Source organism: Ambystoma mexicanum, chromosome 11 (assembly GCF_040938575.1).
Source record: "Ambystoma mexicanum isolate Mex_15411 chromosome 11, UKY_AmexF1_1, whole genome shotgun sequence".
Lineage (NCBI taxonomy): Eukaryota > Metazoa > Chordata > Amphibia > Caudata > Ambystomatidae > Ambystoma > Ambystoma mexicanum.
Window position 1 is genome coordinate 1,060,041,154 of NC_090934.1, and position 24,545 is coordinate 1,060,065,698.

Sequence of the window (24,545 nt, forward strand, 5' to 3'; positions counted from 1 at the left end):
TCTCTGTTCTTGGCTGGCTTCCCTTCCACTCACAACTTCAATTTAACTTCCTTTATCTGGTCTTTAAATCTCTTTACGATCTCGCCCCTCTCCTCTCATTCTACTCTCCCTCTCGCCCCCTCCGATCTGCTGATCTCTTCGTACTCACTGTTCGCCCGGCTCGCTGTGCCCCTTCTCGTTTTCGATGCTTTCTTCTTCTTGCCCCCTACACTTGAATTCTCTACCTCTCTCTTTCCACTCCATTTCCTCGTACCCCTCCTTACGTTCTTTCTTGAAATCTCATCTTCTTCATTCCCCGTCCTGTTAACCTCATTACTTCCCTCTCACTCTTCCTCTGTTCTGATTCTCTGTTGTAGACCTTGGTAAATTGTTCTTCTTGTTGTTTTAGGAAGGTTTGTCTCATGTTTATAATTATGCTTCCAATTTCTCTATGTAATCTTGTTGTTGCTATTTAAAGTGCTTTGGATTAAAGCGCTCTATACATTTAATAAATACAAAATACAAATAGAATAATACGGAAGATAAAGATTTGGTATTAGAGTGGGGAATGCACTTAATGAAAGCCCATTTAAAATAATTCAAATTATTATTACACATGCTAAATGTAAACATTACAAATTTGAAAAACAAGTGCTAGATATTACATCAGAAACTGAAGGGATGAATATACCAGATGCCACAAAACGTAATTATTTGATCTATAATCGTATTATGAAAGCACATCAAGAAGCAGAAAAGCAATCAATAAAGGAGTAACTGAAACATACCATAGTTAATTAAGAAAATTGAGGTAATTACAGTTCGTAGTAATACTCAAGAAACTTAAGATGAAGAAGAAAGGAATGAGACAAAACTAATCAACAGTCCCAATAGGATTTAAAGACAAACATACTAGAGGATACAACTATTTTACCACCTTGAAGAAGATCCAAGTTGCTCGAAACACGTGTTGATACTAGTAATATGAACATTAGGATACCAATACTGAAACTTTGAAGAATAAAATAAAGACAATTAAAGCATGAAATATAAAATAAAATGTGTGTGTTGAATAATTGTTTTATTGTAATAAAATGTATACTGTTGTAAGACACTCACTGTATACAAGTAGGATTACATGATACAAGGTGAAGAAAACATTTGAACATGGAAGCACACTAATATAATGTTGTGTGTCCCATGTGCTAGCCTTGCAGTGGGTGAAGAGAGGAGGAAGGAGGGGAGTATGTGCAGCATAGAATATACATGGGTTATCTGCACTCCTGCCAACCCCCCAGCTCCCTCACCGCCATCAACCCGCACCTCCGAGGGCAGGCACCTGCATGAGTGGCAGATGCGGGAATGTATATGAGGTGGCGCTCGTGCGCTGTCAAAGGAAGTGCAGCACTTGCCAGCACACTTTGATAAACTATTAGAAGCGCAGCCCCGAGTGTGACAGGGAAGCTGTGGTTTGCTGGGTCTGTTTCATCTTTGTTTTGGCTGCAAGGAGAGGCAGAGGAAAATGCTCTGTTGCTTCCCGCGATGCACAGCAGTTGATTATGAAAGTCACAATCCTCTGCCCAATTGACACAGGAGGAGGACACAGCATTTTGAGCGAGAAATAGATGCTAATGTTTTTCTATGGAAACCGTATACAACTGTGGCATTACCTACTAAGAAACTGCTGGTAGAAACTTGAACCCTAAGGGAGGTACAGCAGGTGCATGTATCCTGGAACAATGGGCAAGCACTGGTCACCTGGCTACCCTCTGATTTCGGGCCCAGGTCCCTACCCGCCCAGTTGCACACCCGCACTGCCTCCTGGCAACCCTTGCACTTGGGTCTGTATCTGTAACCCTCCAGTCGCCCGACCTGCACTTTTGGACACCTGCTGTCTGCACTTACCCTTACACCTGCCACCTGCTGGCCGCACTTCTTGTTATTGTTTTGATCCCATGTACAGCACTGTCTCCTCCCCTTTCCCCTGGCACTTTTCCCCTCCCCCTCCCCTGCACTTGCGCAATCTCAATGTAACCTGGCCTAGTAAGATCGTTGTCTCTGTTCTCCCTCTGTTCCCCCCATCCTTGCCTTGTCGCGCCTTGAAACACTTATGAATAGGCGCACTTCAAATGCCATATCATATCATACCAGATCACATGGGTGTTGCTAGGTCTGGGATCTGTCGGGGCTACACTAATGTAGAGACTGTTGGGACTCAGAGCTAGCTAGCCCTTTGGTTGTAGCTCCTGGGCTTCTATCCGGGGCTACAACCAAAAGACCCGGGGCTATAGCCCCCTCAGCCACCCCCAGCAATGCCTTTTCCAGATCATGTCCCAATTGTTGCTTTTAGCACTTTTGCTGAGTTGTGGGTGTCGAGGGAGTGGTGCAAAGCAGGAGTGAACATCGACTGTGGCACAGAGCAACTATTGTTCCGCTCAGCCTTTCATCCTTCCGAGGTCGATAAAATGAGTACCATTAAGTTGTGTGACAATAAACATCTGTTATCTGTCAATAGCGTCAAGATGCCCTTCTGTGGGTGAACGTGCGCTCTACAGATACACCTGTTATGTTATGTTATTGGTCAAATCTTTAAAAATCTTCACCACCACATGCCCTACAAAGTTAGCTGGGAAATTATTCTTGAATAGACTGGAAGAGTGGCTGGAAAGCACTTGGATAGCAGGCCGGGCACATACAGGATTTAGAAAAGGAACTGCAACTCTGAAGATTGCATTTTGTTAAATATATATATTGACATAGAAGTATGTGTCTCGCAAAAAGGGGGGATTCTAATTAGCTTGCCTCAGCTCTTCATTTGACATGATAAATCATGTATCGCCTTGTTATGTTCTCCTAGTACAAGTTGCAAGTCCGTCCATTATCAGTGCTACCAAATATCTCTATCCCTAAAATTCTGCATCAGTGAGATTTGGAAAGAGAAGCGGGTGCACCCAGTAACTCCCTATAGAGCATGGTGTAAGACAGGGGTATTGCTAGGTCTGGAAAAAGATACGGGGCTATGCTAATGTCGGGACTGTCGGGACTCGGGCTAGCTAGCCTTTTGGGTGTTGCCCCTGAGCTTCTATCCAGGGCTACAACCAAAAGACCTGGAGCTAAAGCCCCCTCAGCCCCCCCTAGTAACACCTCTAGTGTATTGCAGGACTGTGTGATGCCCCCCACCCATTTCAACCTTTACCATTAGGATCTGCTGGCCAAGCTACGCGCACTTGCATTTGATGTCCCTCGATTGAAGTGGCGAGTGCACCGATGCTTCTTTTTGCAAATAGTGCAGTTATTAATGGTTAGACAGAAAAGGATCGTGCCCAGCTCTTTTTTCAGAGGTTAATTACTATAGGGTCTCATGCCACAGAGACAATTCCCTGAGTACATGTGCGGTATTTAGGCTGGCACCAAACCTCAGTGGATTGTGGGGATAAATCTGGCCCCCGGGCTATACGTATGATTACGTCAGCGTTAGGTTTTCAGCGAATGGGGGACCATTTTAAGAGCAAGTTGTGATGAAGCCAGTGGTCTTTGGGCTTTGGATATGGCTGAATCCAGAAGAACCAAGAAGCTCTCCTTGATATGCTGAAAGTGGATGGACCTCAGCTGATTCAAGGGTTCGGTGGAGCTAGAGTTGGAAAATGGTGGACTTGGACTGCCGCTGAGAATATATAAGAAAAGGATAAGGACATTTTGTGAAAGATCTTTGAAGGTTGGAGGTGTTTGGGGGGCTGGTTGTTATATCAGAAAACCCATAAGTACTGTTCTAGATGGTTCTTGAGTGCAAAGGTTTAAGCCATACTATATGTTGAATTACTTCCAAATACACCCAGGTGCCGACCATTACAGCCTGGTCAACTCCCAGTGGCCTGTGGCACTAGAGTGTATTAAGGAACTGCAAAGGACCAACAGGCATGTCTCGAATCAAGGGTACAAAGTAATTTCTTGTCGAATCTGGAGCAACATTGGGGAACCAATGTGGAACCTATCATGAGCTGGCAACATCATAACAGGACCTGGAAGGGGGCTGATTATCTCTCCAGGACATGAGCTCCAAGAGGGCCTAGGGTGGTTCATTGCACCACAAAGTCATGGATTGCACCCTACCGAAAGTATCTGCATGGCAAAGGGTTGTGGTTGTCCCCATTCATATGTATAGGAGGTATGTTCCTGACCTTAGTTTTATATGTGCAACTCAGTTTTATGAATCAGCATTCATGTTTTTATATTTTATATTTCTATATATTTGCCCTTTTCATAATCTTGCTGGCCACTTCTGCTTGCTACCACCACCTCCTCATCACGCTTCAGTTCTGTTTATGTTAGTCTAAAATTCTCATTTTATAGAGCATCCAAAACGGCCTGCAAGTAGTACAAAAATAGAGTAAAGTAAAAATAAGTAAAAATACTTATTTCTAAAAATAGAAATAAGTATTGTATTGTATTGTAGTCGTCATTTATATAGCGCCTTTTTTCCATTTGTATGGCCTAAATGTGCTTTTTTGTTGGAACGCCCTCGGGGACCGAAGTCCAGGTATGGGAAGTTCTAAGAGTTTAGTTTTGATGCGCTTGTGCATTCTGCCAGCATTAGGACTTGGGAGGGCTAGCTAGGCTCCAGTAAGCAGCCAGAGGTCAGGCACGTGGGCGGGTGCTGTCGGTCGTTGAGGTAGGGTGCTAGTGTAGGAGACTCGATGTGTGCCCAGGTACACCAAAAAGCCCAAGCTGGAGGGAAGTGGTGTGCAGAGCAAAAGGCAGACCAAATGAATGAGACATATGTAAAAATGTGTGAACCCCTCATAGAGAGAATGAAAACAGCCAAATAACCTGCTGTATGGAGAGGGTCTACAATGAAGTATCAGCTCACTGTACCTTTCACAAAGGAGAAATATCCATTTGCACATCAGTCTGGACCCACCAACAAGTGCCCTCCAGCATTAAAATGCTAGGCAATTCTCCGCTGAGTACCATCAGCCACCCCAGACATGTGTTTCAGCCTTGTTGGACTTCATCAGCGGGGTGAAGCTGAGCCTCTCTAGGCACAGTGACGAAGGGGTTCACGTCTGGAGTATCCCGTTGGGAATTTACACTTAACCCCCAGGTTTTCTAAATTTTGCAAAAATGTGGAAGCCTTTCTGAGCATTAATGTAGTCAAATAATAAGAACCTGAACACGAGTGATCAAGCATGACGTCGGCTAGAGTGCATTATGAAATGGCTGCCTGTGCCCTCCCGGCTCCAGAAAAGTCACAGCCGCCTTCACACCTGTCCCCACTTGTTCCCAGAAAGGCCTTAGAGCCGGGGTGCAGACATCCAATGACAGTCTGTCAAATTCATGTCGTCCGAATCGCATGTGCCCGATTTCTTTTTCATTCACTCTGCCCTTCGTCTTCATGTTTATTCCACATACTCACCTATAGCGGTTACATGTCTTTATATAGAAATATAGTATATTGAATGCACCTATCTCGAATATTTTATATTAAAAATGTTATAGTGAAAGCACTTTTTGGGGGTGGGGGTGGGGGGTGCTGCGCCCTTAACCCCCATTTCCAGCCCCTAAAAACCCACTGCGACTCCCAAAATATTGAATCCTTTACCGCACCCCTGAATGCATTCACTATAATGGTTTTCTAAACAAAAAATTGGATATGTGTGCATTCAATGTAGAAAATGTTGATATAAACACTGTAACCACCGCTTCCTAAGCTCTCCCATTCACCCTTAATCCTGTTCCCTAGCTGTTAGTAGGGAACTTTTTTAATGTTCACAAAATTAATTTTCGTGATCAGGGATGTTGTGCTCCTTGTCAATAGGTTTTTATTCTGTTAAAAACCCCTAACTCTCATTGACAGGTGCGCTCAGCTCCGCCACTGTGCAATAGCTATGGCTGGTGCTTTGTATACGCAAAAGTCTCGATGGGTTGGCAGCTGTAAAACAGAATTAGCTTCCATCTGCCTCCAACTGTTTCCCAAAAGGAAAAACACATCTATGAAGGGAAAAAGCAAATGGTGTGGATGTAAATTTAAGATGAAGGCAGGTTCTCTATTCACCCATCCCATGCTTCTCTTCTGCCGCCCAGCAGGTCAAAAGCAGGGCCGGCCTTAGGGCAGGGTGGACCAGGCGATCGCCCGGGGTGCCATTAGCCCCTGGGGCGCCATTAGCCACCCAGGCTCGGGGGAGTCTTTCAATTACTCCCCCGAGCTGGCATAGTGGGAGAATGCGCGGCAGGCGCCCTATTGTTATTAAATGCCCCCCGTGCAGGGGGCCACTTTTAATAACGATAAGCATCAGCACCCTATTGAGATGATTACCTCCCCGCTCCGACGCGGGATCGAGGCGGTTTTCATTAGAATAGGGCACTCATGCATTGGCATGAGGGCCTGATTTCAGTGATGAACTCCCTGCTCAGGCGCTGGAGCGGGGAGTTAAAACAAATTTGCGCCCCTCCTCCCCCCTCATTAACTAGCTGCACGCAGGGAGGTTGGGGTGCGCCAAATATTTGGGAAAAGTGCCTTGGGCGCTGTTGCCGCTAAGGCCAGCACTAGTCACAAGACCCCTTCCTCTGGTGCAAGTGAGGCTGATTGGACATGGTCCTAACTGGACTTGCCTGTAGAGGTTCTTTTTCTCAACTGATATTTTTTTTGCTACACTGCAAATGTACATTTTGTTTAGCATAAAAATGTGTTCATGGACACCAGAGACAGGCTTAAATGCGCATGTTCCAGTTAGCGTTTGCATGCCAGATTATGTTTCGGCCACAAGGTGGCAGCAAATACTTTTTAATGAACTTTAACGAGAATCGAATAATGATAAGAAAATAAAACACATTTCTTTAAACGGTGCCTAGCTCTCATCGATTTCCCGATTTAAAAACGGAGGTCACCGGTAGTACAATACCACGTATGCATAGAGTACCTGGCCCTCTTTTCCCCATTTCATCATGCATTTTAAAACTGAAAGCTTTAAGTACCATAATGCAACCAAAAAATAAAATAGCGATTGAACTGGTTGCAACTCACACTGGGCAACTAGACATCCTGTGGTGTGTGGCATCCTCACGCGAGTGGCTTTTCTTGCAAATCGTGCATTGGATGGTCGCGCGTGAGGGCTCATCAACAAACGCTATGGGATGTGACGTCGCCAGAAATTAGCATATCATGGTGAAATATGCACATTTCATTAAATTGGCTTTGCATAACCACTCAAATTGAACAGGACGAATGGCATTTGCCTTTCATAAATTCAACACACACACAAAACCAAGAAAGGATTTTTTTTCTAACAGTGTTTTTGAAAACATTAAAAGGTGTGCATGTTTTAAACTCCAAGAACCAATACAAATGTTTTCCCTGGGACTTGCAGTACCGAATGTGGATATTTCCCCTTTAGTTGTTTGTTATGTTTCATCAAGGTATATAGTGCAGTGGTGAAGTGTCCTGCCTATAAACTTGATGACTTTTGTTTGATTCCTGAGGTCAGCTTTAATTCATTAATTCAAAGAGGGCATGCAATGTTTCTCTTTTAGGTGGGAGGGACTGAGTCCACCCTCTGAATGAAGTGGGTGGACTCTGTCCCCCCACGTGCCCCCTCGACTTGAGCCCTGCAGTTGGTGACATGAGTTCTGGACCTCTACCCAATGCTGCAGAGTAAATAATGACAGAAATCTACTGCACCAAGCCCTAGTCTACTGGCATCACTATACATCCAAAAAAACATAATGCGTGGTGGCACGAGGAACCAGCTTCATGATGTAGTCAAAAATACTCGGAATTCCCATAGAGCTTCGTTAAATGGTGATTTTGTGGGCCTAGTTTAACCTTCCTACATGTATGTGTGCAATGCGGCTTCACCTCTTGTGCCAAATTTTTAATATTTAGTCACTGTCCATCAACCGACTTTTATGCATGAGCGGTGGTTTTAGAGAAGTTAGAAAAGGTTATACGATACACAAGAAGAACGAATGGGTGATTTCAATAGCTCTGATACAGGGGACACACGTAGCGGAGGCTAGGCTCTATGGATAATGTTAAATGTTAAAGGTATTTATACTGCGCACCATCACCAACGGAGTTGGTCCCCAGGCAATCAGGCAGAGCTGCAAACCAAGAGGCAGGTGGGGTAGGTTAGTCAGGTGAAGAGGGAGTAGGAAAGTCAGAGAACTGATGTGCTGTTGGTGGCTTCAGTTCAGTTTTCACCGTGCGCTGAGCATTGGTGTAAGTATCGGACCGATGCGAGACCTTGTGTGCTGTTGGTGCGGTTTATGTGTTGTTTGTTTGTTGTTATGGCAGTGTGGTGAAGTGCGTGCGGTTTGCTGGGCGACAAATGGTTGTGTGGATTGTGGGGTGAGTTAGGTATGCTGAGATTGAAGCTTGAGTTAGTAGGTTACATTTCCTAGTCATTGTAGATCTTGTAATATTTATCTAGCATTCCTTTAGGTAAGCTTAATTGCCACTTTCCTTTCCTTGCTCATCTAATTGTTGTGATTTACGCGTTCCCGGCTGTGTTGTATTCAACTCAGTGTAATCGGATGGGGTGTGTCTAATCCCCCCCACTCTGGTACTGGTGTTGTAGATTAACAGTCCCCTACTCCCTTGCTATCTATTCCATCGGTGGTCTGTAGGTGCTTGTGTGTAATTGGAGGCCAGGGGGCTATTGATAAATTATCCTTGTCCTTCCATCCTGGTGTAGCTGCGTATTCAATCTTTAGTTTCGTCCTGTCGTAACTAACTCTCAGTTGGTAAGTTTGGTATGTCGTAGAATGTCTTCCTTCGATTCTGTTTGTAGCAGATTGTTTTTTTGGATCCAGGATCGGTTTCTTGACTCGTCATTGTTTCAGCAATGTATCTGCCCCTGTGGCCATTCTTATAGTTATGCAGTGAAGAGCCAGGATTTGAGGGGTTTTCTGAATAGTAGGTGATTTCTTGTTTTGCGTATGTTCTTTGGTAGGTCGTTCCAAGTTTTTGGTGCAAGGTGAGAGAAAGAAGATCCTCTAAGTTTTCTTTTGTTGGAGGTTTTTGGTTCTAAGCGGATGTCATTGCTTGATCTGAGTGTCCTTGCTGGGTGATGTAGGCTTAATCTGTCTTTCAGGAACTCTGCACCTTGGTTGTAGATTGCTCTGTGCGTGATGCACATTGATTTGAATTTGTTTTGCTGTTTTATTGGTATTTAGCGATGGTGTGATGTGTTCTCTTCAGGGTTGTTTGAGGAGCAATCTGACCACCGCATTTTGTATGCATTATGTTTTCTTTAGAAGTCGTTCAGACATACCCAGGTACAGGCTATTGGCGTAATCTATTCTGGACAAGATGTGGTGGATAAGGTGTGGACTTTCTAAATAGCAACATATAAATAGAGAAATGTTTTGCCAGTGTAACTTGGGCAAAATATTCTATGATGGCAGTGATTTTCTGAATACTAGTAAACACAGAAGAAAGACCTCAGGCCAGTTTCCAGCCATGCCCAGGAAGACTCAGGATATCTAAACTGAACGATTGCCGCTGGCTACCAAACACTGTTACAGCGGCATCTTGTCCATGAGTGCAGAAGGGTGCCTTCCCCCATGCTTTAGTTAAAGCTGCGTATTTTAAGATTCAAATTCTAAATGTACATCTTTGACGTGATAAAGCCTGTATCAGGTGAAAGATGGTACCTTTAGAATGTTAATCTAAACATATGCGTCTTCACACAAAGCGCAGTGCTAGGCAACACTGCACTTTGTTGCATGGGTGACTCTGCTGTCTGCCCCTGAGCATGGGCGTGCACCTCACCATGCATTTCTTTCTCATGCAATATGCAGCCCAGAAGGCTCTGTGCCAAAAAGGTAGACAGCAATATTGAGTTTCCGAAGAGGCATATGAAGTCTGCCTCACTGCCTCTCAGTACTGTGCAAACAGCGTGCGGCAGCAGCATGCTGATTGCCAGGAGAGAAATCCTCTCCTGTCAATCAGTGGACTCACAGGTGGCAAGAGGCAGTCCATACGGCTCTTTAATTTATGCAGCGCCAGTAGGGTGTGAGCATGTAAATGTGGTAGTCATGTATGTACGGTACGTTTGTATGTCTACATGAATGAAGGGGTGTATCGAAATACAGGTACATAAATGTGATTGCACATGAATGTGTTTATGTATATATATATATATATATATATATGATATGCTTTGGTATTTATAACGTGCCGGTACACAAGAGTTTCTAGACGTCACAAGACAAGGAAGGGTGGGACAGTGGGAAGACCGGACAAACGATCCTACAAGGCCTTGTGTCATTTGGATCGTGCAAGTGCCACAACAAAAGTGTACGGGGAAAAGAGAGGGGGGAGGGCAGCGGATAGTGCAGTCAGCACACCAAGGCTCTGAGTAAGTGCAGCCAGGGCAGGGGGCGGAAGAAGTTACAGCTAGTGTGCAGTAGGCCCGGAGGCAGTGCAGGGAGACTGGCCATGGAGGGGCCTGGTACCTTGTGAAACTCTGAGGGTACCCGGCAGCCAGTCAGGATAGGCAGACAGGACAGCAGTTTAGCAAGAGGGAGAGAGAAGGCAGACGAGAAAAGGAAGGCCTTGAGCAGCTTCCGGAACTTCAGGTGGTCTGGCTCATGTTTGAGTGGGGCAAGGAGGCTGTTCCAGAGTGAGGCACCTGCAGAGAAGAGAAATCTACCCCCCTCTCTCAGCTTGGAGAAACATCTGACCCTCAGAGAGTTTGAGGTAGCAGGGCAAAGGGCTCTAAAAGGAAGGTACTTAGGCAGAGAGAGTTGGATATATTGTTGATCTGTCCACAGACAGCCCTGCGGATGATGCAACGAGTCTTGAACTTGATCCTTGCAACTACCGGGAGCCAGTGCAGAGATTTCAGGGCTGGAGAGATGCAGTTCCTGGGCTTGAGGGCCAGGATACGTCTTGCAGTCCTGTTCTGGATTAGTTGAAGGGGGCGAAGAGTGGAGTTAGGCAGACGGAGAAAGAGGCGGTTGCAGTAGGCTATCCTGGTGAGAACCACCAGAGCTCTGGAGACAGTGAGAAAAGGTTGAATACCTCTGAGCAGAGGCATAGCGGAGGCCTCCGCTGCCCCTGTGGTGTGGGGGGGCCATGCCAAGGGGGGGCCGGGGTGTTGTATGAGCTCTGTCGAGCTACACAGCCAGCCACAGAGTGGTGAAACCATCGCTTTGTGTCCCTGGTGTTCCGACATCCATTCGAGAAAAAGGGACTTACTATAATGTTGCGTGTGTGCTCATGTTTCTCTTGGGCCTACACGGAAGCCTTTGAATTGATGTTGCAGGCCGTGACAAGAGGATATATACGCCGTGTGAAGCGAGTTTGTTGTTTCATTATGTAGTCTGACAGGAAATCAGATTATTGCCCGGTCTTTACGGCCATAGCAGGTCGAGGATTGTCCTGTGAACTAAGGTACTGTGGATTAATTAAACAAAAGACCAAATGACTTGCAATGCTGCTGGTTTATTGCAGTGCCCGGCTGGTAACAGGAGAGTATCAAATAGTGCAAGAGTGGGCGGGCGAGCCACGAAAAAAAGTCCTGCTACTTCACCCCCAAATGCAGTGCACGCAATTCCATAGAGCCAGGGTGACAGGTCAGAGCTCTGGGGAACACCACAAATGGAGAGAGAGGTGGTGGAGAGAAAGGACCCAAATTGGACCTGGTAGTGTTGGTCCAAGAGGAAGGAGGTCAGCTACGCCAATATGTGCAATTAAGGGGTTGTCTGAGTGAGCTTTTATGAATGTGTGCACATGTTATTGTGAGCAAGTCCAGGAATGCGCTGCATTAACAAACAATAGGGTTCCTTCTGAGCTCCAAATGTAATGTACCCAGGATATAGTGTACGAGACAGTAATGTAGGAGATCAACACTTTGATCAATACTATATTCCCCTGAAGCAGGTCATGATTAAAGATGACTGAAACATGTCGAAAACGAGGAAGAAGCAATCCCCTTGATAATAGTTACTGGTAGCTTGGTGCATCAAAGTGCTGATATATAAATTATGTACTACCCAAAAAAAATTACTTTTATGACATGTTTAATTTAGGATATAATATGTATGTGATTACTTGTATATATATATATATAGATATTCACAGAAAAAACTTCATTAAACGGACGTTATGGTTCCAAGTAAAACCGAAAACCCCCTGAAATTCGCCAGTTATGGTAAGCTAAGCAACCATAACTCGCGCCACCACCGTGCACTGCTAAGACTTACACCCAGGACATCAAAGATGACATCACAAATGTCATTGAGGACATCACTGATGACATCACATATCTGGGCCACTTGTTTTTGTTCCTTGACATACATAGGCCAGGTGGTTTTGTTCACTGGCAGTCAGAATAATGAAATTTAAAAAGGTGCTATATATCTAGATGTTAACCTTGTGATATGTTTTTTAAGTACTTTCCTTAGGGTTTGGTCTCAGCTCATGGTGCACATACATGGGGAAATGAGCAGTCCTCAAACACACAATTCATTTGTATACATGAAGATAAACTTTAATGTCATTAATATTTTCTGATGATGCAGTTTCTTTCTTCCTTACTTTAGGTTCCCTGTATGTGCCTCTGATTTGTATGCATTGTGGTGCTTCATATGTATTGTTTGTACCAGACAAGTGCTGTAAGTCTTGAATTGTTAGCTAGTCATTACATGTTTAACATTACTCAAAACTCTGATAAGGGAGCATTCATTATTGTACTATCCAAAATTACTATATTATAAATAGTGTGCTTCTATGGTGCATGCTACAGCCATTGCCTATGTTTATATATGACTAGGTTTCTGTATTAACAACAACTCTCCAATGCATGATATTAGATGAGTACATTCTTTAATAGATTAAGTAGTTCATGATAGGTCTCCCAAATACCCTGACATCTTGTTACCAACAATATAAACACAACTCCTTGTAGAGACTTTTCATCAAAATGTATTTCATGTGTGATGTCATCAGTGATGTCATCAATGACATTTGTGATGTCATCTTTGATGTCCTGGGTGTTAGTCTTAGCAGTGCACGGTGGTGGCGCGAGTTATGGTTGCTTAGCTTACCATAACTGGTGAATTTCAGGGGGTTTTTGGTTTTACTTGGAACCATAACGTCCGTTTAACAAGGTTTTTTCTTTGAATTTCATAGGTTTTTATTAGTCCAACATAACCATAACGTCCCTTTAACAAAGTTTTTTCTTTGAATTTCATAGGTTTTTATTAGTCCAACTTAACCATAACGTCCATTTAACAAAGTTTTTTCATTGATTTTCATAAGTTTTTACCAGTGCATGCTATTTTCCTGCAACTTACTAATATCATACGTACCCAATATAGCAATGTTTGCGTCCAATTTCCAAAGTTTCACCTTAAAACTCTGCCATTTCACACCATCTGGAATAATTTTTAACACTTCTATACACTTCTTGCAACTATTTCAACTAGTTTTGCATCCGTAGACATCTACGAACATCTGACTTCATAGCGGACCTTCGGGACAGTGCCACATGACCATACGCTGGCGCGGCATGATGACGTGTCGGAGAACCCGTCCGCACTTCATGATAAGATCTCTGCTTGGCGGACAGTTCGGAACTGCATTTTCTACTGATCTAGGAACTTCCAACTTCTCACTATCCATTAACAAGCTAGTACACAGTACATACTTTTAGCAAAACTGCTATTTATCTTAAAAAGGCATCAGCTAATGCCATCCCTCCTCCCCAAGAGCCACCACCACTGCTGTAATCAAGGAGCATGAGAAACACTGCCCCCTAACTTAGAAATAACACACACGCAACATTTTCCCTTGTCCACCTGCCCCTCCATATTAGTATTTGCTTGCTCTCCCCTCATTTCCCTCCCCACCTTTCATTCTCAGCTCTCCGTCCAAAAAAAAAATACATCCAAAAACAACAAACGACATATTCCTGTAGGAACCACTTTTCACAGTTAAAAAATAGAACTAAAAAAAAAATGTATACACTCCATCTACTTTATATTTCTCAGTAAAGTACATAGACTCAATAAGATTTTCCAACATTTCCATTTGCATTGTGTGCTATGCTAATGGGAATATTGTGGCCTTCATCCTCTGTTCCAGGGACTGGAACGGTGGATACCGACCCAGCAGCCCAAGTTATCAGCCCAAGCAAAGCCAGGGTGGATAACGAGGTCTTTGGACCATTATCCCCTCATTCCAGCCTATGAAATGGGGGGTGAAGGCCATTAGAACCCTAGGTTCCCAAAGAGGGAACCTAGGGTGCTAAAAAATAGGCTTTTTCTTCCAACACCGGGAGGCCTGCGGCGTCCAGGTGTAGGAAGGAAATTCCTTTTCCAGGATGGCCACCATGGAAAGGGAAGGTGAGGGTTCCATACAGGGCCCCTCTTCGCTTTCCATAGCAGCCTGCAGAAGGCAAAAAGAGAACCCTGTGACCATATTACCACAAGCACATTTTTCTTCCCTTTCAAATCTATCCTAATTTCGAATAACTTTACCACAAAGCCAGACCCAGGTGGACATGGCCACTTTAATCCTATGTTTTGTCCCTTGTGGTCATGGCCAGTAGCCAGGCTGTCTGGATCATGACCTTATTCCATGACCCGGACCATCTGGCCACTGCCCATGGCCACAGGCTACCCCTCAGTCACTAAAGGTATACCACTATTTTTTTGTAGCTACATTATGACACTTGTCAAATAATAAAACACTGGCACATTTCCAAAACCATGCTTGTAGGTCCTTGGCAATGCTCCTTACGCAAGTTTGCTGGAAATCCACCCATGTTTTATTTTTTCAAAAGTGTCAAATGTATGCACATACAATCGTCATATAACCTAGCCCCCACTTGATAAAATCCATTCAGACTTTACGAAAACATCTAAATCTAGATCTATAATCTTTTTGCAAACCTTGGTGTAGATTTGTCAAATGGCACCACATTTATAAGCCTTTCAATATTTTGGGACCCCCACTCTAATTTTGCTACCTCTTGACAGAATCCCACCAAACTTCGCAAAAACATGTATATTCTGATCTTTTATCAGTTTGCCAAATGAAGTGTAGATTCGTCAAATGGCACCTCATTTATAAGCCTTTACATTATTTTGGGACCCCCCCTCTAATTTTGCCCCCTCTTCACAAAATCCTACCAAACTTCGGAAAAACATTCCTATCTAAATGTATTATCAGTTTCCCAAATTAAGTGAGGATTCATCAAATGGCACTCATTTATAAGCCTTTTACATTATTTTGGGACCGCCCCTCTAATTTTCCCCCCTCATGACAGAATCCCACCAAACTTTGCATACTCACTCAGAATCAACCCAGGAATATACATGCAACATTTCATGCAGTTCCATTAAGTGGCGCCAAAGTTATAAGCCATCCAAGAACTGCATTTCACCAACCCTGTAAGGCTGAGGTGTTCGCAAACTTTTCAGGATTGTTCGCGAACATCCGAACTGTTCGCAGGCTTTCGCGGTAAAAACCACCGTTTTTTTTGCTTCTTGCAGCCATATTCCATCCCATCCTCATCACCCCTCACCTCCCCAGAGATTATTTGATAAGTTTGACAAGTGCAATGTTATGTTTTTTAATATGTTTTTACCGCGATGTCCGTGGACACCGGCCGATGTCTCAAGATGGCAGGCGTTTCCAAAAATCTGACGCACCGCATGCTTCACACCAACCAATCAGCAAATACGTTGGGTGTCCGCGGACATGACGCAAGTCAATTAGCTAATCGGTGTCCTGTCCGCGGAGTGAACAGGGAAGTGTGTCCGCGGAGCAGACATAGATATCACTAATTTTTTTGCTTTATGTTTTGGTGATTTAAAAAAAAAAACTACTGGACGGATTTACGCCCAATTAACAAAAGCATGCTTTCGGGACCAAGCCGCCGCTCCTGCCGTGAATTTGGTGAAAATCCGTCCAGCGGTTTGGATTGTAGGCGTGAGCAAAGTTTTTTCCCATTATGTGTATGGGAAAAAAATTAATGTTGGTACCCCCCCCTATAAATTTGCCCCCTCTGGACCAAACCTCACCAAACTTTGCAGATACATTCAGAGTGGGTCATATACTTTTTTTCGCAAAGTTTGGTGAGGGTTCGTCCAGGGGGAGCGGAGTTATAAGCCGCCCAGAAAGTACTCTTCCTATGGAAACAGCAACCTAACGGCAGTGGCCGTGTAATAGTGTTTGCGTAAGATTGTGATATCCAATTTTATGATCAAATTAGATTATAAAGAGTGATGCAATCATATGCTAATGCCCTTGATTGGTTACGGAAAAGGTGAGGTTAATAAACATGTTTAGACATCTGTAACAAGGTGTCTATTGTCTCTAAAGCTTGGTACATACATATGACAGGGGTTTGCTGGTTATGGTTTGCACAGTTTTCCCAAGAGCCCTTAGGGCCTGATTTACAAAGCATTTTTCAAAGGGATTTTCCCATTGAAAAACACTTCTGTCAATCAGGCCCTTGTCAGTTAAACAGGCCTCCCTTTGTTATGTTCAACTTTCTTATCACAGTGTTCTGCCATTAAAAGTGGGCTGCTGCTCAAAACGATTCCATGTTTTAGTTATGGAACCTTGGCGTAGCTTTAAGGAGAATACGTCGTGAAATGTCAACATTATATGATAGGTGTCGTTGTAGTTTATGCTTGTAGGTGAGCCTGGAAGTCCTTTTGTGAGTAAGATGCATACAGTTCCCTAAAGATATAAGGACAGGGCAGAGAGTATATTCTGTTATCTTTCCAGCTAGAAAACGAATATCAGCCCAGTTCTGACACCAGAGTGAGAGCAATATAAATGCCAATCTGCTACGACATCCCAATACTTCCTGCTCCTCATTACCTTCATGTCTTATTTACTGGGACGAGGAAGAGTAGGACTAGGAGTAGTGAAGATTACCAGTAAGCAATCCGGGCATGACTTACTAAGGCATTCCGTAGCATCAGAGACGATTCCACCAACACTCCCAGACCCCATGTGATGTTACAGAGCTTCTTTTATGCTTGATAGACAGTGATACCATACAGCGACAGGCTCCTATGACTAGTGCACAGGTTGAAACATTCAATGCATTTTGCCACTTGGCAGAGCATGGTGTGTCCCTCAAGGATGCAGCTCTTTGGGGTGACGTAGAGAGAACGTATACAAGCAAGAGATATCAAAAGAGGTTGTAACTCAACTATTGAAGGGGTACACAATGGGTGCGGGATGATGGTGGCTGAGAAAAGATGTATTGTAAGATACGAGATTGTCATAGTTTTCATTTTCGTCACTTTAAGGTACAATGGTACCCCAACTTCAGGACATGTACTCGATTCGAGATAGGCACGTGGATTTAGGTGTAACATGTGCACAATATGTTATACTCAGGTGGACTAGTCACAACACTTAACCCGCTGCCGACGAGATGGGAGATCGATGATACGGGTAAAAATGGGGAGAGAAATATTAATGTTTGAAAGCAACTATACATCCCAAGACTAGGTAGTCCACGTGGTGTCACGTTGCAGGGAAGAAACGTTGACTCAAATATGTAATATTATTTATGGCCGCAAGGTGGCAGGCGCAGGCTAACTAAAATATACTTGTGATTCCTTGAAGAAAAAAAACATGCATAGCTTCCATGTCGGCCACCACCCCTTTTCAATTCTGCAGGCAGTGGACCGCTTTCGTTTTCGCTGTAAAGTCTCCTCCCTCCTGTGTCTCCGTCAGTTCATAAGTTTCCCTCTCTTTTTTTCTTTCCTTCATGCAGGTACCATATGAAGAATGTGACGACTCGGCATTGAAACCCTACGCGGTCCACGTACCCAAACAAGTGGACTCCGTGTAAAAACAAGGCAAGTGGCTAAGCGTGTCCCTCACCCGAAGGTTATACACGCTCCGACAAGGCATGACGTCTAGTCTGGTGTCCAGTGGGTTAGGGATCTTGCTTTGTCATGCAGGGGTGTTTCTAGGTCTGGCAAGGATCCGGGCGCAGGGGTGTTGCTAGGTCTGGCAAGGATCCAGGGCTACGCCAATGTCGGAACTGTCGGGACTGGGGGCTAGCTAGCATTTTGGTTGTAGCTCCTGAGATTCTATCTGGGGCTACAACCAAAAGACCAGGGGCTATATCGGCCTTAGCCCCCCCTAGCAACGCCTCTGTTGTCATGTAACAACTGGCCTTTCGCTACTCCCCCAACAAGATAACATTTAATTTCTTTTCAAAGTCCGAGCACATGGGGCCAGATTACAGAAATGTTGCACTGGTGCAAGGGCAAAGTTTGAACGGTATTAGCACTAGGGCAAAGTTTGCCCTATTTTTGAAAACACTGGGATGCATAAAAAAAACATTGCACCTCGACAAGTGTAGTTTGGCATATTAAAAGCACCAGGGCTAAAATTGCCCTAGTGCTAAAAATATACATTTTTGATGCATTTTTTGTTCAGGGCAAACTTTGCCCTGGTGCAAAAATGTCGTGAAAATGCATCTTTTTTGCACTAGGGCAATTTTTGCCCTGGTGCTATTAATATGCCAAACTGCACTTGTCGAGCTGCAATGGTTTTTTAATATGTCCCAATGTTTTTAAAACTAGGGCAAACTTTGCCCTAGTGCTAATACCATGCAAACGTTTTACTTGCACTGGTGCAAAGCTTCTGTAATCTGGCCCATGGTGTGTTTCCTGACTTGGGTAGATTTACCCGCTGTTGGCCTTTTGAGGCTGAGATTGTTTAGTATTAAACGTCATCATTAATCGACAGCTTGAAGAGCAGTGGAAAGTCATGCCCTGCAATCTTTTTCTTCTCCACCACAAAATTATTTTGCTCCCACTAATCAGTCTTCCCAACACGCTCTACAACCAGAGCTCGTAAGTTTCCCGATGCTCTACTTGGCAAAGTCATCCAGTTCTATTCTTCTTCTTGGAATTCTGATACTTTTGGTTTAGTTTTTTCCATTTGAAATTTAGGACTACAAATCCCAGAATTCCAAGAAAAAAACAGGACTAGATGATGTTCTTGCGAATGGCATGCATGCTGGAAACGTGATAGCTCTGTAGGGCCAGTCTATTTATCTTCACACATTGTAGTCACGCGTGATAAAGTGCTGGAAAGTGGGAGAAGAAACATGATTTCTCCTACAGTGTTTTTGCGCCCAATTTAATCACTGGGTGGGCAGCTTCTTTCGTCAGATTTTAGATGTTCTTAACCACCACCCCCTGAACGCCAGAGCTGTAAATATTGATTATTGAAACACGATCAGCGCTTTGCCTGGGAAAGGAAACACTGGGATTGAGCACAAACAGCTCCCTCGCTCTGCTTTTGCACAGTCTTCATAACCTACTCTAAATGTAGGGAGGACATTTCCTTTGCCCTGCTCAAATGTTCTTTTCTAGTTCATTTTCATTGGTGCCATTTCTCCACTATATAGTCCTACTTCTGATTAGGCATGACCTGCAAAGCATGACATTTGAACTGTGCACCCTACACCCCCTCTTTAAACACACACAAATGGTGAGCATATTAACAGCTTTTTTGGATTATTCTGCAAGACTATTGGTGTTCAAAAACAAAAGCAATGCCCGCGAAAACATATTTTTTAATTTATTTATTTGTTGACAGCTCCCAGACAACACGGCGCTGGTACATGTTTGGTAACAGACAGTAAGAATTATGCATATCACACATGAGAAACATAATGGACCTGATTCACAGCGTGTTTCCATACGGGATTGCGCCATTATATAACTCTTGTGTGAATCAGGTACAATGTGTGGGTTAGTAGTGGTGCAGCACATAATCTTCTTCAAAAAATTAAGGCAGTCGAGTGATGTGGGCCTGATGGCCTATTCCAACGGCTAGTAAGAAGGCAGAGAGACCGTGCCCGTGTTTTGTATTCTATGGACTATGTTATTAAAAAATGTCTTGCAGCTTGATGCTTGTGTGCTGTGATAAGGCATGATGTGAAGTCTGGTGTACAGTGGGTAAGTGGTCTTGCTTTGTCTTACCAGTGCAAGCCATCACGCATGAGTTAACAAAATATAATTCAGACACATCATGTTTCAACCAGAGAGTCACAGTTACTGCCACTGGGCCTAACTTGAAAACAGACGGGCCTTCATCAGGTCAGACAATCCACATTTATATAAACAAAGAGTATTGTATCAATAAAACTCAAGGGGCATCTTTCATGCTAGCACCCAATCCTTGCAGACACATTGGCTTAAATATATTAGGGTTCCCTTGCACCTTGTTCTTCTGTTAGCCAGCATCCACAATTAGTATATCGTAATTCCAGTCGAAACACCCTCACTCTTGGACTGTGGAGGACGAAAAAATACAGCTTCACCCCAAATGAAAATGAGACGACTAATGAGCGAAACGTAAGACGCAACGGTAGAGGAACGGAGCGCAAATGACCTCCTGATAAATGACTGCTCTGTCGAGCACTTTGAATAAGCTTTAGTTCCGTGGAACGAAAATCAAAAGCTGATTTTATGCGACACCAAATCCTCTGATAAAGCATAAGAATGACAGCATTAGCCATGGCTCATCCACTGAGATTTAACTTGCGCTTCTTCAGGGCTTCAATATCTTGGCGTTGACTTTATTATCTGTCCTTCGTCGGAGTGTGATCTATTGATCTGTGGATTCTGGCTGAGGAGCCTTTAGTGAAATCAACACGTCCTCATGAATATGATATCATAACATAGGTTATTTATAACGCGCTTAATACACAGAGTTTTCTAAGCGCGGACCCGGGGATCGAACCTGTGTTGCTCCGTGTCGTCTTGCTTCCAAGGCGAGCACGTTGCCCATGAGCTATCCTCCCGAGAATAGGGAGTAGCCCGTCTCCATTTGATGCATCATTCCAAAAATGTGCTCTTCCGCAGTGGCTGACACCTTGCGATAATAGCGAGTAGCTCACGAAGTGCAACCTAGAGGCGCACACAAAATAATCAGGGGCCGGTTTATTCACACACAACTTTGTCCAAACATTTAAAGCATGCATGCATTTAAAAAAAACCTCACTTTTTAGCAGCTTACCAATATGAACTTTGCTTAGGTAACTATATTTTTCTGATAACTTGTGTTGGGGTGGGGCCAGGCCTGATTTGCATATGGTCTTTCCCCTTCTGTAATGGCTTGGCAGGCAAGGAACGATGGTCTGGAGGGTTGCCCCGAGCAATGCCAGTGGTTAAGATTCAGTCTAAACCTTCCAGCCATCACCTCTTTGTTTTTGTTCAGATTGGTGTTTAGGCCTCTCTAGGTGGTTGAAGGAAAATAAATGTGCTCTTAGGCCAATTTTGGCAATCCATCCTTGCAGAAGGAGTCAGATTTCTTCAATTTTATGATCAGGAACAATGTTGCACTTGATTGTATGGGTCGATAATCAATAACAATCCCACAGCAATGCAACTCCTGCCTTTTGAAAATATCAAGTTCACCGTTACGGACCACTGAACGGGTATCTGCAATTCACAGCTCTCCAGATCTTTGGCACTACAACTCCCATGATCCTTCACCATTGACTACTCCGGAGAATGCTCAAGGGTTGCACACCATTTTCCCAGAAGGAAGACAGTGAAAATCTCTTTCCCGGGAAGGACCAGTGCATACTTTTTTCATTTGCTTTGTCTTGAATGAGCCAAGGCAAATGATGGTGGCATTTATACTATTTTATAATGACAATATTAACAATGGTGGCCAACTAAACCTCAGATGGAAGAGGCTCATTTTATGGAATGTAAATGCCTCCCTTGCTGTCTTTTGCCAATATTACCAAGTTTCAGTTGTCGGGGTCGGACCTATTCTTTTAAACCAATTCAAATAATTCCCGGATTAACAATATTTGCATTAGTTTAGTTTAATGTAGTCTGTTTATTTATAAAGCGCGTCCGAACCCTCGGGTAGCTGGGCGCATAATCATATGGACAACATAGTTACATATTGTTGCGCGCCCTCAAAAAAAGTACATACATTCAATGGTACAGACAGAGGGGTGCAGTAAGTGGCAAGAAATAAATACAGTAGATAATAGCGGACCGGGTTAAATGGTGATCCGTTTCAAGGTATAGTTAAGACCTGCGGTAGTAGTTGGTAAAGTGAGGAGACCTAGGAGGTGCGTGAGTAAGTAGCAAGGTGTTAGGCAGAGAGCCAGGATTTCACCATGGCTCTGAATGGCCAGAAAGAAACTTCTGATCTGATTGCAAGAGGGAGTGTGTTTCAGCATTGAGCTGCAAGAACCGGGAAGCTGGAACCTCCTGCTGTTTTTAGATTGAATTTGGGGACCTTGAGTTGGTGCAGGTAGGGAGTTCTGGTGGGTCTGGTAGTGCTGTGTCTAGAGAATTTATCAGATAGGTAACGTGGGGCAGTCTGTGACAGGCACTTGTGTGTAATGACAAGAGTTCTTAGCTTGATTCTGTCTCGGATTGGGAGCCAGTGGACATCTTTGCTGGCCGTGGAGATGTGAGCCTTGTGCGAGAGGTTAGGAACGCATCTTAAGGCATTGTTTTGAAGAATCTGGAGTCTGTTCAGATTTTTAGTAGTGGTGCCTAGGAAGAGTGTGTTACAGTAGTCTAACTTAGACAATATCAGCGCTCTGGATAGGGTGAGACAGCTGGAGGAGGATAGAAAAGGTCTACAGGCATTGATAAGTTTGTTGGTGTATGTGGTTGATGAGATGGTGGCATTTATTAGTTTTTTCAGCAATAGGGTGGAGTCGAGGTACACACCTAAGGTTTGACCTCTTTGGAGACTTTTATAATGTTGCCATCAATGGTGAACGATTGGTACCTAGAGTCCGATTTGTTGAGGCGGGCCTGGGAGCCTCAACAACTCCGCATTGGATTGGGATAGGGTCAGCAGCCGCTGAGGGGGCGAAGACCCTAGTCGACCGGTCAGACAGAAATGACTGAATCCAATTGGTGGCATTCTGTGAGAATGCAGCAGCCGAGGAGAGGTGTTGTGTAAGGATCTGGTGGTCAACCAGGTCGAAGACCGCAGAGAGGTCCAACAGGAGTAAGATGACCAAAGAATTTGGCTTCATCCATTTGGATTTTTAGATCGAGGAGGTTAGTTTCGGTCCCATGCCTGGGTCTAAAACCAGATTGTCGCAGGCCTAAGAGGATATTGTCTTCCAAATGTTGTTGTATTTGGAGGTAGGCTACTCTGTCTAATATTTTGAGGAGGAAAGGGACAGTGGTGATGGGTCTATAATTCGTGGGGGTGTAAGGGTCTAAGTTGTTTTTTTTAGAAGGGGGAGGACCCACACTTCTTTGAGGTTATTAGGGACTACTGAATTCTTGAAAGAAGAATTGATCAGTGAGGTGATGAGAGGAGCTAGATCTTTGGCTCCATCTTTGATGACGGAGGTGGGGCATAGGTCACCTTTACAGTTGGAAGGTTTATGGCTAGTGATTATCTTAACTACTTCCTCTTCAGTGACTGAGGAGAAGTGGAAAGGGGGGCAGTTGGGAATGGTGGGGTCTTTTTTGCTATTAAGGATGTCTTTGGCAACCAGGTTGGCTTTTTTGGCTTCTATCTTTGCTTGTAGAAAGGCAATTTTGTTGGAGAGGGCTAGTTGGATATTAGTGCACCAGGCCTTGTCCTTAGTGCAGTCCTCTGTGGGTGGCAGTGGAGATTAAAGTTCTCTTAGTATAGAGAATAATTATTTCGTACCAGATTTGGCGTTGTGTATTCTTGTGTTATAAATTTCTTTTTTGGCGTATAAGATAGCAGATTTGTAGGTGGAGGCAGCTGTAGCGAATGTGTCTTTAGTGGATAGAGATGGGGCTTTTCTCCATCTAGTTTCCACAGCTCTTTTGATGTTGCAGAGAGCTTTTAGTTCTGCTGAGAACCATTTGTTGGTATGGGCAATGGGTTTGGCTTTACGTTGTTTGAGTGGAGCTATCTGGTTGAGGGCTAGTTCCAACGTGTTGTTGTAGAGATCTACCAGGGTGGGCGGGTTGTCATTCTGAGAGGGAAGGTTGGCTTTAGTGTTAGGCATGGGAAGTGGTCTAAGGTTTTCCATAGTGATGTTGCGATTGTTTCTAGAGATTATTTGTGGTGTCTTGGGAGGCGGTGTCGTAATGGGTACAGTTCTGGGTTGAGAGAAGGTGATAAGGTGATGGTCGGTCCAAGCACATGGTGTGATTTCTGTCAGTGAGAGATTTCAATTGGCATCTGCTAGCCAGTATAAGGATCTTCCTTTTGTGTGTGTAGGTCTGTTAATGTGTTGAGTGAGGCCTAAGTGAATAGTAGTGTCATTGAGAGAGGTGGCGTGATTGTCATTGGGGTCATTGAGTCCCAGGTTTAAATCACCCATGATGATGATTTGTGATTTGGGTTTAGAGTTAGTGGTGAGTAGAAGAGAGATATCCTCTTCAAAGATGGGCAGGGCACCTGGAGGTCTATATATAATGTGTAGGAGGATGCTTTGGGTGTCCAATAATGGCAGTTTGATGGAAAGGAGTTTGTCTGAAGGTAAGGTTGTGTTATTTGCTTCTCTGATGTTTAGGTTAGATTTAGCAACAATTGCCACACCTCCTCCTATTCCGTTTTTTTCTGTCAGCACGGAAGAGTATCTGAAAGA

At 44.0% G+C, this 24,545-nt stretch overlaps 1 protein-coding gene across 1 annotated transcript in view; it reads left to right on the top strand.

Annotated features, from left to right (window-relative positions):
- Positions 1–24,545, top strand: part of RHCG (Rh family C glycoprotein) — a 265,077-nt gene that overhangs the window by 238,452 nt on the left and 2,080 nt on the right. The window contains exon 10 of the mRNA XM_069624306.1: positions 17,730–17,814. Coding sequence (XP_069480407.1) covers positions 17,730–17,807 — 78 coding nt within the window. The 3' untranslated portion in view covers positions 17,808–17,814. The remainder of the gene's footprint in view (positions 1–17,729; positions 17,815–24,545) is intronic.